This window comes from Dioscorea cayenensis, chromosome 5 (genome assembly GCF_009730915.1).
Source record: "Dioscorea cayenensis subsp. rotundata cultivar TDr96_F1 chromosome 5, TDr96_F1_v2_PseudoChromosome.rev07_lg8_w22 25.fasta, whole genome shotgun sequence".
Classification (NCBI taxonomy): Eukaryota; Viridiplantae; Streptophyta; class Magnoliopsida; order Dioscoreales; family Dioscoreaceae; genus Dioscorea; species Dioscorea cayenensis.
The window spans coordinates 29,236,371-29,248,539 of NC_052475.1; the positions used below are offsets into that span (position 1 = coordinate 29,236,371).

The 12,169-nt window shown below is 37.5% G+C and overlaps 2 protein-coding genes and 5 non-coding genes across 7 annotated transcripts; all 7 read left to right on the forward strand.

Annotated features, from left to right (window-relative positions):
• The first annotated feature begins 739 nt into the window (after positions 1-739).
• LOC120261356 (glucan endo-1,3-beta-glucosidase 5) lies at positions 740-5,919 on the forward strand. The gene is made up of 3 exons (XM_039269219.1): positions 740-4,470; positions 4,550-5,069; positions 5,151-5,919. Exons 1-3 carry the CDS (start codon positions 4,127-4,129, stop codon positions 5,787-5,789), a joined length of 1,503 nt encoding a protein of 500 aa, XP_039125153.1. The 5' UTR covers positions 740-4,126; the 3' UTR covers positions 5,790-5,919.
• LOC120262692 lies at positions 935-1,117 on the forward strand. The gene has a single exon (XR_005536949.1). It is a non-coding gene; the product is annotated as a small nucleolar RNA Z112 (small nucleolar RNA).
• LOC120262696 lies at positions 1,698-1,790 on the forward strand. Its single transcript, XR_005536953.1, has one exon. It is a non-coding gene; the product is annotated as a small nucleolar RNA snoR77Y (small nucleolar RNA).
• LOC120262700 lies at positions 1,996-2,149 on the forward strand. Its single transcript, XR_005536957.1, has one exon. It is a non-coding gene; the product is annotated as a small nucleolar RNA snoR2/U65 (small nucleolar RNA).
• Positions 3,124-3,351, forward strand: LOC120262693. The gene has a single exon (XR_005536950.1). It is a non-coding gene; the product is annotated as a small nucleolar RNA Z112 (small nucleolar RNA).
• LOC120262702 lies at positions 3,394-3,547 on the forward strand. Its single transcript, XR_005536958.1, has one exon. It is a non-coding gene; the product is annotated as a small nucleolar RNA snoR2/U65 (small nucleolar RNA).
• Positions 5,920-6,859: 940 nt separating the features above from the next.
• LOC120261353 (ATPase 10, plasma membrane-type) lies at positions 6,860-11,929 on the forward strand. Its single transcript, XM_039269217.1, has 22 exons — positions 6,860-6,966; positions 7,077-7,153; positions 7,220-7,339; positions 7,414-7,512; positions 7,593-7,730; positions 7,831-7,965; positions 8,042-8,221; positions 8,312-8,518; positions 8,596-8,715; positions 8,784-8,903; positions 8,986-9,108; positions 9,175-9,279; positions 9,377-9,521; positions 9,598-9,759; positions 9,847-10,085; positions 10,164-10,196; positions 10,267-10,348; positions 10,436-10,596; positions 10,684-10,857; positions 10,929-11,111; positions 11,181-11,344; positions 11,592-11,929. The coding sequence occupies exons 2-22, from the start codon at positions 7,091-7,093 to the stop codon at positions 11,686-11,688; spliced, it is 2,850 nt and encodes a 949-aa protein (XP_039125151.1). The 5' UTR covers positions 6,860-6,966; positions 7,077-7,090; the 3' UTR covers positions 11,689-11,929.
• Positions 11,930-12,169: the final 240 nt, after the last annotated feature.

Sequence of the window (12,169 nt, forward strand, 5' to 3'; positions counted from 1 at the left end):
AAAATAAAAAGAAACGAGTTTTTTTAGCATATCTCTAGAAACTGAAAACCCATGTCTAACAAAGATAGCCATTGAATGCTGTGTGCCTGTGTATTACCTTTGCAGCTGAAAGTTTCATAGTTTCATACATGGTTAGTCAAGGTATCATTCTACTATATTTAGTGCCATGTGCTACTCCAATAGGTTTTTTTGATACTAATTTGAAGATAATTTATGCCCTATAAAATGAATAATTGTTAATGTTCCCATGTAGAAAGCATATCCATATATACACACCACACGAACACAAATCTTTATTTGCTGTTGTATGACCTTATGATAAAAAAAATCAATTAAAAGATTTTGCATTAAATTTAATTATTTGTACTTTTTTATTTTTACTTATTCAGGGAGATAAAAATTTAAAACAGGAGTATACTTTTTTTAAAAAAATTTTAAATTGACTTTGTCAACCAAAAAAAATGATTTTTAATTATATAGGAACATAAACAGAGAAAAATATTTTATAAAAAATATAAACAAATGATTTTTTGGAAACATAACTAGCAGGAAATATTTCTCAACATTTTCTTGAGTATTTTAACATATAATAATATTCTACTTTTTTTTGTTGTCATCATTTATTTTCTGAAAAAAAAAAGTATAGCTAGCATAATATCGGGCCTATATGTGTTGGGCCGTAGCCTTAGTGGCCCATTGGGAGCATTCGTGTGGTCTATATAAGAGGGGCTCCAAGGTTGAGAAACCCTATCTAGGGTTCGCGGCGGCTTCAGCCGTCGTTGCTTGGTTCGGTCTTCTTCTTCTTCTTTGATCGGTCATTCTATGTTAAATTTTTTTTTTTTCCATTCTTTTTTGGTTTGATTTGCGTGTTGTTTGAATTCAAGCAAAGTCTGTTTTTGTTGTTGTTTTTTGATTCAAAATCCATACATGGATGAACTCTGTGATGAGGAAACGACCTCAAGATAGGAAGTGCCGTATGACACTTATACAGCAGCTGCTCTCATGCCAGCCCAAGACCTTCTTTTATCTCTCTATCCATGTGTTAGAGGTAAAGATTGGTTCTTTGTGGGTGGTATGGTCAGTTGTGCGTGTGATTTTAAACGGGTCTCTGAGAATTCCTCCTGAGTCTGCATTGGCTTTGTATGCTTTTGTTGATACTTTTTTTACTGTAAATATGGTGCATTTGTATGGGTATACACCCATGATCTTCCTCTTCTAAGTCTGTTCTTTTTTGTGTTTTTTTGTTTATCTAGTTTCTGAGAATAAGTGATCATGTTTGTTGTATCTTGAATTGTAAATATCCGAACTTGGTGTTTTACATGCATTGATGCAGTCATTCTAAGGTATTCTTCATTTTTTCCCCTGTATGTCGTTTTATTGATCGCTGTACTAATTTGTGCGTGAATGATTCATTTTGTTGTGTCTTAAAGTATAAATTGCTAACTTTGCGCTGGACATGGATTCTTGCAATCATGGTAAGCTATTTTACAGGCATTGCCTGTTTTTTCTTTTGTTAAGGTAGTATTTTTTTTTCTTGAAGTGTAAAGTTGCAATCTTGATCCATGATGAGCATTTTAGCTATCACATTTAGTGGCCTTTTAGTTTTCGAATTTTTTAATTGTTCTCCTAAGTTTTATTCTGAGTGATTGGCGAATGTCTGGTCTTAAACTTCGCATAAAGAACAATGAAGCAAAAATAAGCCTGTGAGGAATAATTATCAAAGTTGGAATTACCAGCTGAGGTTGAGAAACCAGTGTGATGAAAACCAATCTGGCTGTCTGAGGCTTATTTTTCTTGCTGTCAAGTTTATTATTTAAAGGATGGTTTGAATTTTTCTTGTCTTTTGTGTATATGAGTAATGATTTCTATCGTGGGATTCTGGTTTGTTTTGATAACCGCAAGCTTCTGCTTGTTTGAACAGTGTTTTGCATAGGTTCTCTCGGATGTGATGGATTAAGACTGCAATATATATTCCGCAATCCATTTACTTCTATAAGCCTAATGCCACGTCACCTGTAGCTCCATGCAATGACTTGTGATGCTATGATTAGGCTGATATCAAGTTATTTCTTAATGTTTCGCATATTGATAGGAATCTATGGATCATATTTGCATTTGATTCATGGGGCCGTTTCCTGCGATTACACTTCTATTGTTTTTAAGGCCATTTTATTTCTCCTTTAGATGATGTGATGTGGTTCAGGTACTGATGAAGTCACAGCCTTTGTTTTTACAAATTTTGAGCTCTAACTGTTGATCTTGTGGCTGCTGGAGACTTTGGTTATGTTGTCTGAAGTTCCAATTGGGTTCTCTCTCGAATTGAGGCATTTATAATCTCATTACTTGCTCAATTTTCTTCAATGATTTGTTGATTCATATCCTTGAATGGGGATGGTTATGTTTGCCTTGATCATGTTTTCACTTGATGTTTGTCATCTCTAACTTTACCATTATTGCTGCCCATGTGAATGCTATTCCTATAGATAATATATATTGCTTTATGTCACTTATACAGAAGCTGAAGCTGTTTGAACATCATGTGGTGATTTCTCTAACATCCTATTACTGTTCTCAATTAGTGAAATCCATTCAAACTATTGGGTGTTGGTAGGGTGGAGGATTGGAATTTATGGCCTTATTTTTTAATGGATTTTCAAGTTCCAGCTATGTTTCCTGTCAAGGGTGTATGAATTGTGTTTTTGTATCCATGATGATTCATTCATAGCAGTTGGAATTACCAGCTGAGGTTGATAAGCCATAGTTTTATGTCTTTTTTTCTCTAAATTTGTCTTTTGATAAAATTGTGTTTCATTCTTGTTTTTCGTTTTGATGAAATGTCACTAGTTGGTGGGATGATGGAGTTTGATATAGAATAATTATTGGTTAATTTCTTTTCCCAGTTGCATCTCAGCTGAAAGTTTGTATTTGCAAGCAGTCTTGGTAATTCAAAGGTCTGACTTCTTTTCTTTTGATCGCATTTTATAAAGGTTTGTTGCTTTTTTATAATTACAAATCATGTTTGCTGATTTAGTTCTGATTTCATATATTTTGGGCCCCATATGCATCTACTTGTGACTGACCTTTTAGAGTTATATTTTTGTGTATTGTCGGTTACTGATTGGTTGCCCTATGATGAAACATCCCTCACGATAGGAAGTGCCGTATGACACCTGTAAAAGCTGTTGCTGTATCTCCCTTTCTCCTCCATCTTCACTTCTATTTTAACTTCAGTGTTTAAACTCCAATTCAGGTGTTTGCAAATACTTGGTAGTTGAGATTGAGGATATGAAGTATGTTGGATTTAGGGTAGTGCAGCCTGCTTGTGTGATTTTAAACGGGTCTCTGAGGGCTTTGTTCATTTTTGTAATATTGTGATAAATTTCATTTGCCATTAGCCTAATGCCACGTCAACGGTAGCGGAATGCATTGACCGGTGATGCTATGATTAGGCTGAAATCAAATCATTATCTGATGTTTCGCATACTGATAGGAATCTGTGTCTCATACTTGCTATTGGTTCACAGAGCCGATAAATGCGATTACATCTCTGCTGTCTCATCTATGAATTGATTTTGCATTATGTTGAAAAGTTCCATGGAGCATATGAAATTATTTCTTTTACAGGTGAATGATGCAGGAAATTGCAGAAAGGTGAGAAAATTTGGTAGTCATCAGCATTTTCTTGGGTGGCACCTATGGCATCATCATACAAGAACATTTGAATGCTTGATTACCCATCATGTGGGAGTTATTTGTTTTTAACAGTCTACATTATGTGGAAACGATACACAACTCACTGTTTTATTATCAAATTGTGATTGTATTATAAAAAATCACTTTGTTTCTTGGTATTGTAAACGGTTGTTTATTTATTTTTTTTTAAAAAAAACACTTGATAACGATTCATGAAGGGAAGGTATCAAATAAAAACACCCCGTTTCCTTCCTTCTCATTCCATGAATCAGCTTCTAACTTGATAGCCAAAACATGGCTTCCCCGGTTTCCAATCCTAAAAAAGAATTCAATTCTTTGTTGAATCTCTTTGCCATACGTTTCCCTCCCAAAACAATTCCAAGCTTTCCATATAAAGCCACTTTCATCTCTTCTGATCCTCACAACAAAAAGAATGAAAGAAAGAATGAACATGGGTCTCCAATTTCTCTTATACTTTCTGCTAGTCTCTCATGCCATTGTTGCTGAAGGTCTGGCAGTGAATTGGGGGCTCAAGTCCTCACATCCTCTCCCACCAAAGATTGTGGTTAACCTGCTGAGGGACAATGGTTTTGACAAGGTCAAGCTTTTCGAGGCTGAGCCTGGCCCGCTCCGAGCCCTTGGTAAGTCTGGCATTCAGGTCATGATTGGCATCCCGAATGACTTCCTCGCCTCGATCGCCAGCAGTGTTAGTGCTGCCGAGCAATGGGTCATGCAGAATGTCTCCAACTACATCTCCCAATACGGTGTTGATATTAGGTACATACTTACCATTACTGAACTCTTTCCAACCTTTTGCTAGTTAGACATATTAGTATATTATCTTATACATCTCCAGATATGTAGCGGTAGGTAATGAACCGTTTTTAACGACCTACAAAGGAATGTACCAGCAAACAACATTTCCCGCCTTACAGAACGTTCAAGCAGCATTGATCAAGGCCGGACTCTCCCGTCAAGTAAAAGTTACTGTCCCCTTGAATGCCGATGTTTATCAAACTGCCACTGGTCTCCCTTCCGGTGGTGATTTCCGCTCTGACATCCATGATGCAATGCTCTCCATTGTTAGCTTCCTCCAAGATAATGCGGCTCCCCTCACCATCAACATATACCCTTTCCTCTCCCTCTACGCCGATCCTCACTTCCCGGTTGATTATGCCTTCTTCTCTGGTACGAACTCTCCTGTTGTCGATGGTCCTATCTCCTACTCGAACGTCTTTGAGGCCAACTATGATACCTTAGTCTGGGCCCTTGAGAAGAATGGCTTTGCCTCAATGCCTATTATAGTCGGTGAGATTGGCTGGCCTACCGATGGCAACTCCAATGCAAACATTGAATATGCACGCAAATTCAATCAGGTATATGCAAATAAAATGATAATAATCTCATATCGGTTAATTTAGTAAATATGAATACAGACTTGAATATATATTTTGTAGGGTCTATTAAACCGCATCATACAAGGCAAAGGGACGCCGAAGCGACCTTCTTCACCGGACATCTACTTGTTCGGCCTTATCGATGAAGACATCAAGAGCATCCAACCCGGAGACTTCGAACGCCACTGGGGACTCTTCTTCTATGATGGCACTGTAAAGTATTCTCTTTCACTGGCCGACGGGCAGAACATAGTGCCGGCCAAAGGCGTGAAGTACTTAGATCGCCAGTGGTGTGTCATGTCTCCGTCCGCCAGTGCGACTGACCCAAACATCCCCGGTGCCGTGAACTATGCATGCACGTACGCAGATTGCACTAGTCTTGGAGCTGGATCAACATGTAATGGTTTGGATTTGAGGAGTAATTACTCATACGCATTCAATCAGTTTTATCAGACTGCTGATCAACAGAAGGCAGCTTGTGAGTTTTCTAATCTCACAATGATCACTCAGGTTGATCCTTCACAGGGGAAGTGTAGGTTTGAGATTATGATTGATTTGAGTAGTCGTGAGGTTAGCCCCCCTCCTCCTAGGAATCGTGTGCATCCTAATGGGAGTGGTGAAGGTTTTCATGGGGTGAAGAAGATGCTTTGGAGATGGGTTCTAGTTGTGTTTATGATGTTGCCTTTGTTCTGGTTTTGAGTTTCACTACTTGGTCTCTTAATTTGTACTTGTTGGTGTTGTCTGCATGTATATAATATATTTATGAGTCATATGGAGAAATTGTATGTATTTTTTAACAATTGGCAATTCAGATTATTATGATTGTTAAGATTGTTTATTTATTTAGTTAACATTTTGTGTATCACTCTCATTTATTTATAATTCTTATATGATATGACTCCCAAACAATAACTCTCATCTCCTGCTTGCTCTTTGTTTAGTTTCAAATAAATACTTCAATAAAAATCAGGCTAAAAGAAGCAAAAAGAAGAAACTTTTGGGATAAAAGACTTTTGATCTCAGGCAAATAGAGAAGAAGCTAACCATTTTTGCCCAAAAAGAGTATTTTTGGAAAGTGAAAATTTATATTATGTTGGTCAAATATACATGAAAAATCAAATGGCTCATAGGCCAGCGGTACTTGGCCTTATTACGAAAACGAGGATGAGACAATCAAACGATCTCGAGTTCAAGACGTGTTGAATTAATAATGATAACAGACCACCTGTTGTAAGTGCAATCTCACAGCCCAAGCTTTCGTCCTTGACTGAGGGTTCGTCGGTTTGATGATTAATTCCCAACTTGCGTGTACGTCCCTAATATATATAGTGCTCGTAACGGATGAATTGGAGAAACCTTTGCTTATATATATATAGAGCTTCAATCATCTATTCACACTCGTAGAATCGAAATCTACGAATGTTGCTATAGCTTATGAATAGTAGCATAGTAAAAAGTGAATCAACTCAACTAACCCTTAATTATGTCTCATTGTAGCACCTTAATTGGTACTGTGCTTGCCGGACGTTCTTATGAACGTCCACAGATACTCTTTTCTCATATATATATATATATATATATATCTATATATATATATATATATGAAAAGAGAAGCTGAGTAATTTTAAAACTTTTTAAGGGGCTAACCATTAAAAATATGGTTAGGAAGAGAGTTAGGTATGACCGTTGAGCATTGAATAGCCGTTGGAGCCGGGGGCACTCGCGCGCTAAGGCGCGCAATGGCTCCAACGAACATTCAAACCACCATCCCTCCCCGAGACTCGTTGGCCAACATTGACAACCATCCTTTAAGATATCATAGAATCCCTCAAGAACAAGCACTTGGATGAATAGCTCCGGCGTCTCTTCCTCAGTTGTAAGTATATTGCTGTGATTTCACTGAATTTACGCTTGTTTTCATGTCACACAAGCAATTGCATCTTCTCTGATTATATTTTCCTGGAATTCATGTTGTTAATGATGAAGGAGCATCTTTGGCAATGGATGAATTGGAGAAACCTTTGCTTCATCCCGAGAATTTTAGTCGGGAGACTATTGATTTGGTAAGTACATGAGTTGTATGTGGAAATGCTCAAGGTTCAAGAGTTTTTGTTTGGTTTGATTTACAGGAGAGACTACCACTGGATGAAGTATTTAGGTTACTGAGAACTTCACAAGATGGTCTTTCAAGTGCCGATGCTGAAGCAAGGTTGTCGCTTTTTGGGCCAAACAAACTGGAGGAGAAGCCGGTAAAAGTTCTTATTCTTAAGTTTCTGTTCATCAAAGCTATTGATGGACTTTATGTAATTTAATTGGAATTCAGGAGAACAAAGTTTTGAAGTTTCTCGGTTTCATGTGGAATCCTTTGTCATGGGTCATGGAAGCTGCAGCATTGATGGCAATTGTTCTTGCAAATGGTGGAGTAAGTTCTTTCAGAGCATTGATTTTATCATCGAATCCTTAAATGTTCTTCCTTTAACTGTATCATGTTCTGTTTCTCAGGGTGAGGGTCCGGATTGGCAAGACTTTGTGGGGATTGTTTGCTTGCTGATTCTCAATTCAACAATAAGTTTCATTGAGGAAAACAATGCTGGTAATGCCGCTGCAGCGCTTATGGCTCACCTAGCGCCAAAAGCAAAGGTAAGCTAGATGTTTTAATCAAATTGATTAACCGATAGGAGTCCAATTAATACAACTCATAAATGAAAAATGTGATGATAACTACATATACGGTTGTTAGGTTCTCAGAGATGGCCAATGGCAAGAACAAGATGCTTCTATTCTTGCACCAGGTGATATTATTAGCATTAAACTTGGTGATATTATACCGGCAGATGCCCGCTTGCTTGATGGAGATCCTCTGAAGATTGATCAGGTGATCAAACATTTTGTTCACATAATACTATACAACAAATGAGTATTCTTCTGAATGGCTTCTGTTCATGATGCAGTCAGCTCTTACTGGTGAATCTCTTCCCGTGACAAAGAAGACAGGTGATCAGGTATTCTCTGGTTCAACGTGTAAACATGGAGAAATCCAAGCTGTTGTGATTGCAACTGGTGTTCACACTTTCTTTGGAAAAGCAGCACATTTAGTTGATTCTACTGAAGTTGTTGGTCATTTTCAGAAGGTCAAGAATGTTTGCTATTTCTTTGATCCTGCAATTATCTGCCTGAATGATTATAAATTTAAAATTTTGCATTTATTATCATTTTTTCAGGTTCTTACTTCCATTGGGAATTTCTGTATATGCTCAATAGCGATCGGAATGATTCTCGAAATCATTGTCATGTTTCCCATCCAGCATCGTTCATACAGAGATGGAATTAACAACCTCCTTGTTCTCTTAATCGGAGGAATCCCTATTGCCATGCCTACTGTTCTATCAGTTACTTTGGCAATCGGTTCTCATCGTCTTTCACAGCAGGTATAATATCAGAAACACTACTTGGTTTGTGTGCAAACTCTTCACTGCAACACACTAAAATTTATATTCATTTACAGGGTGCAATTACCAAAAGGATGACAGCCATTGAAGAGATGGCTGGTATGGATGTTCTCTGCAGTGATAAAACTGGAACACTGACACTAAATCGCCTTACTGTGGACAAGAATCTCATTGAGGTAAAAATATAGAAGCAAGATACAACTATTCCATTTAGGGGAAAAAACACTTATTTGTTTTGTCGTAGGTGTTCAACAAGGACATGGATCGAGACATGGTTGTCTTGCTTGCCGCTAGAGCTTCGAGGATGGAAAACCAGGATGCAATTGATACTGCCATTGTTAACATGCTCTCTGATCCAAGAGAGGCATGGAGATCACTATCATTTTATTTTGTATGAGTTCATGCAGCATAAAAGTAAATATATGCATGCAATTTTTTTTCTACAGGCACGAGCAAACATCACCGAAGTGCATTTCCTGCCTTTCAATCCTGTTGATAAACGGACAGCAATCACATACTTTGATTCTGATGGTAACTGGTATAGAGCTAGCAAAGGAGCTCCAGAACAGGTGCCAAAGATACATTGATTAGTGTCAAACTAATGTTTCAATTCTATTGACATTTTTTTACTGCAGATTCTAAATATGTGCCATGAAAAGCATGAAATTGCTGCAAGAGTTCACGAGATTATTGAAAGGTTTGCTGAACGAGGTCTGCGTTCACTTGGGGTTGCTTATCAGGTTTGCAGAAGGATCTAGCACCATTTTGTTTCTTTTTTCTTTTTTTGTTTCTTTTTTTTATTGTTTCATTGGCATAATGATTAATGAGAGTTTTCAGTCTGTTCCTGAGAGATCAAAAGAAAGCGTGGGAGGTCCCTGGATTTTCTGCGGTTTGTTGCCATTATTTGATCCTCCAAGACATGACAGTGCTGAAACAATTCGCAAAGCTCTAAATCTAGGTGTATGTGTCAAGATGATTACAGGTAATTTGTTTTCACTCATTCTAAATCTTTACTGGTTTTGCATTGCTTTGAAGAGAAATAACTCATTCTGTCACAGGCGATCAACTATCTATTGCAAAGGAGACTGGCCGACGTCTTGGCATGGGAACAAACATGTACCCTTCTTCATCATTATTGGGTCACAACAAAGATGAGCATGAAGCACTTCCTGTAGATGAGCTTATCGAGAAGGCCGATGGCTTTGCTGGAGTATTCCCTGGTAGGCAAATAGTCTACCACATTTTTCACTAAGATCAATTGATAGTAAAACTTGATTTATAAAATTTCTCTTTATTTCAACTTTCAGAACATAAGTATGAGATTGTGAAAATTCTTCAAGAAAAGAAACATATATGCGGGATGACTGGGGATGGAGTCAATGATGCCCCTGCTCTAAAGAAAGCTGACATTGGAATAGCGGTATCAGATGCTACAGATGCCACCAGGAGTGCTGCAGATATAGTCCTCACAGAGCCGGGACTAGGTGTTATTATCAGTGCCGTCTTGACAAGCAGAGCAATTTTTCAAAGAATGAAGAACTACACAGTTGAGTATCACCTCAAATTCTACTGATACTATAAGAAAATCTTGTATTCGATGATCATCCCTTCATCTCATTTGCAGATATATGCTGTGTCCATAACCATTAGGATTGTGGTGAGTATTAACAGAAATTTTGTTGTCAAATATCTTCGACATGTCATGCTAAGACATTCAGCTTATGCAGCTTGGTTTTGTGCTTCTTGCATTGATTTGGGAGTATGACTTCCCTCCCTTCATGGTTTTGATTATAGCTATACTAAATGACGGTAATTCTTCTATTCTTTGTCTAATTCATTCACCCTTTCTTGTGTTTCGATGATTATATGCTTAATAAAAACTTTTCCACTGATAAGGAACGATAATGACTATATCCAAGGACCGAGTGAAGCCGTCTCCAAGACCAGACAGTTGGAAGCTCAAAGAGATATTTGCGACAGGGATTGTCATAGGAACTTACCTTGCTCTTGTTACAGTCCTATTCTATTGGTCTATCAGAAAAACCAATTTCTATGAGGTATAATAAACACAATTGACATCATGAAACTTGCAGTTATTGTTGTCTCTTTTGACATATAATTCTTTGTCTTGTGTCTTGTGGCAGACTCACTTTCATGTGAGATCTCTCAACAACAATGAAGAGGAGATTTCGTCTGCTATATACCTGCAAGTTAGCATCATCAGTCAGGCTCTTATTTTTGTTACAAGAAGTCAGAGCTGGTCGTTCATGGAAAGACCTGGTACTCTCCTAATGTGTGCATTTGTTGTTGCACAAATGGTAAGTTTTCAAGTAATTATATGATCAGAACTGTATCAAATAATACCTGAATCATTCATAATTGCCTTCAGGTGGCAACTCTGATTGCTGTCTATGCACATATAAGCTTTGCTTCAATTCGAGGCATTGGTTGGGGGTGGGCAGGTGTTATCTGGATTTATAGTCTTATATTCTACATTCCCCTAGATGTGATAAAGTTTGCCGTTAGATATGCTCTAAGCGGAGAAGCATGGGATTTGATATTCGATAGGAAGGTCAGTGTTGCATTATTTTTCAATCACATTCCTTCACTTCTTTTTAACAATCTCTGTTGCTCGAAACAGACAGCATTTACTTTGAAGAAAGATTATGGGAAGGAAGAGAGGGAGGCTAAATGGGTGCGTTCACAGCAAAATTTAGCAACCCAGACATCTTTTCACTTCGAGATCAATGGGAGGAGATCATCTATGATTGCTGAACAGGCCAAAAGAAGAGCCGAAATTGCCAGGTAGGTGTGACAGTGTTACACATTAATCGGCATGTATGCACACACCGGCTATATACTTATCGTATGTATTATGTTTGGTACTAATAATTGTCACGTCACAATTATAGTAAAATTCACAAGTAACACTAAAAACAATTTGATGATTATGTTCTAAGAGATTAATCTGATGCCTTGCATTAGTGCTGCAAGTATATTACCTTTGTTATGAATTCCAGTGACTTATTGCAGTAAATGGTTCAATTTGCAGATTAGGAGAAATACACACTTTAAGAGGACATGTAGAATCTGTTGTGAAGCTGAAGAATTTGGATTTGAATGTTATTCAAGCAGCTCATACAGTTTGATGTTCATGAAATTTGGAGAGATATTCAATCTGATCATCAGGATTTGAATCAGTGTCCTATCTTATGCATTCTTTTCTGAAATTGGGCTTGGAAGAGTCCTTTTGTTTAAATATCACATTGATACTTCCACTGAGTTCATGTAATCCAAAGTTTTGGTAAGAAAGTCTTGAGAGTTGATTGAACCTTTGTGACATTACTGTTACTTTAATAAAAATTTTGAAAGTCTGAACTAAATTATATATATGATGCTTAGAGAAGGAAAAATATATCTTGTGCCAAGAGACCTTTGGTCTAGTGGCGTTGACCCCACTATAAAATGTTTGATGTAGTGGTGCCACAAGTTCCCAACTGTAGTGGAGGCTTGTAGTTCAATCCCCATATTAGCTCGGCAAGGATGCATGGACATCTCATCATTGTCTCTTATGCGCACATTCTTAACTGCATATATGTATATGCGCTTGTCACATTTATTAATATATAT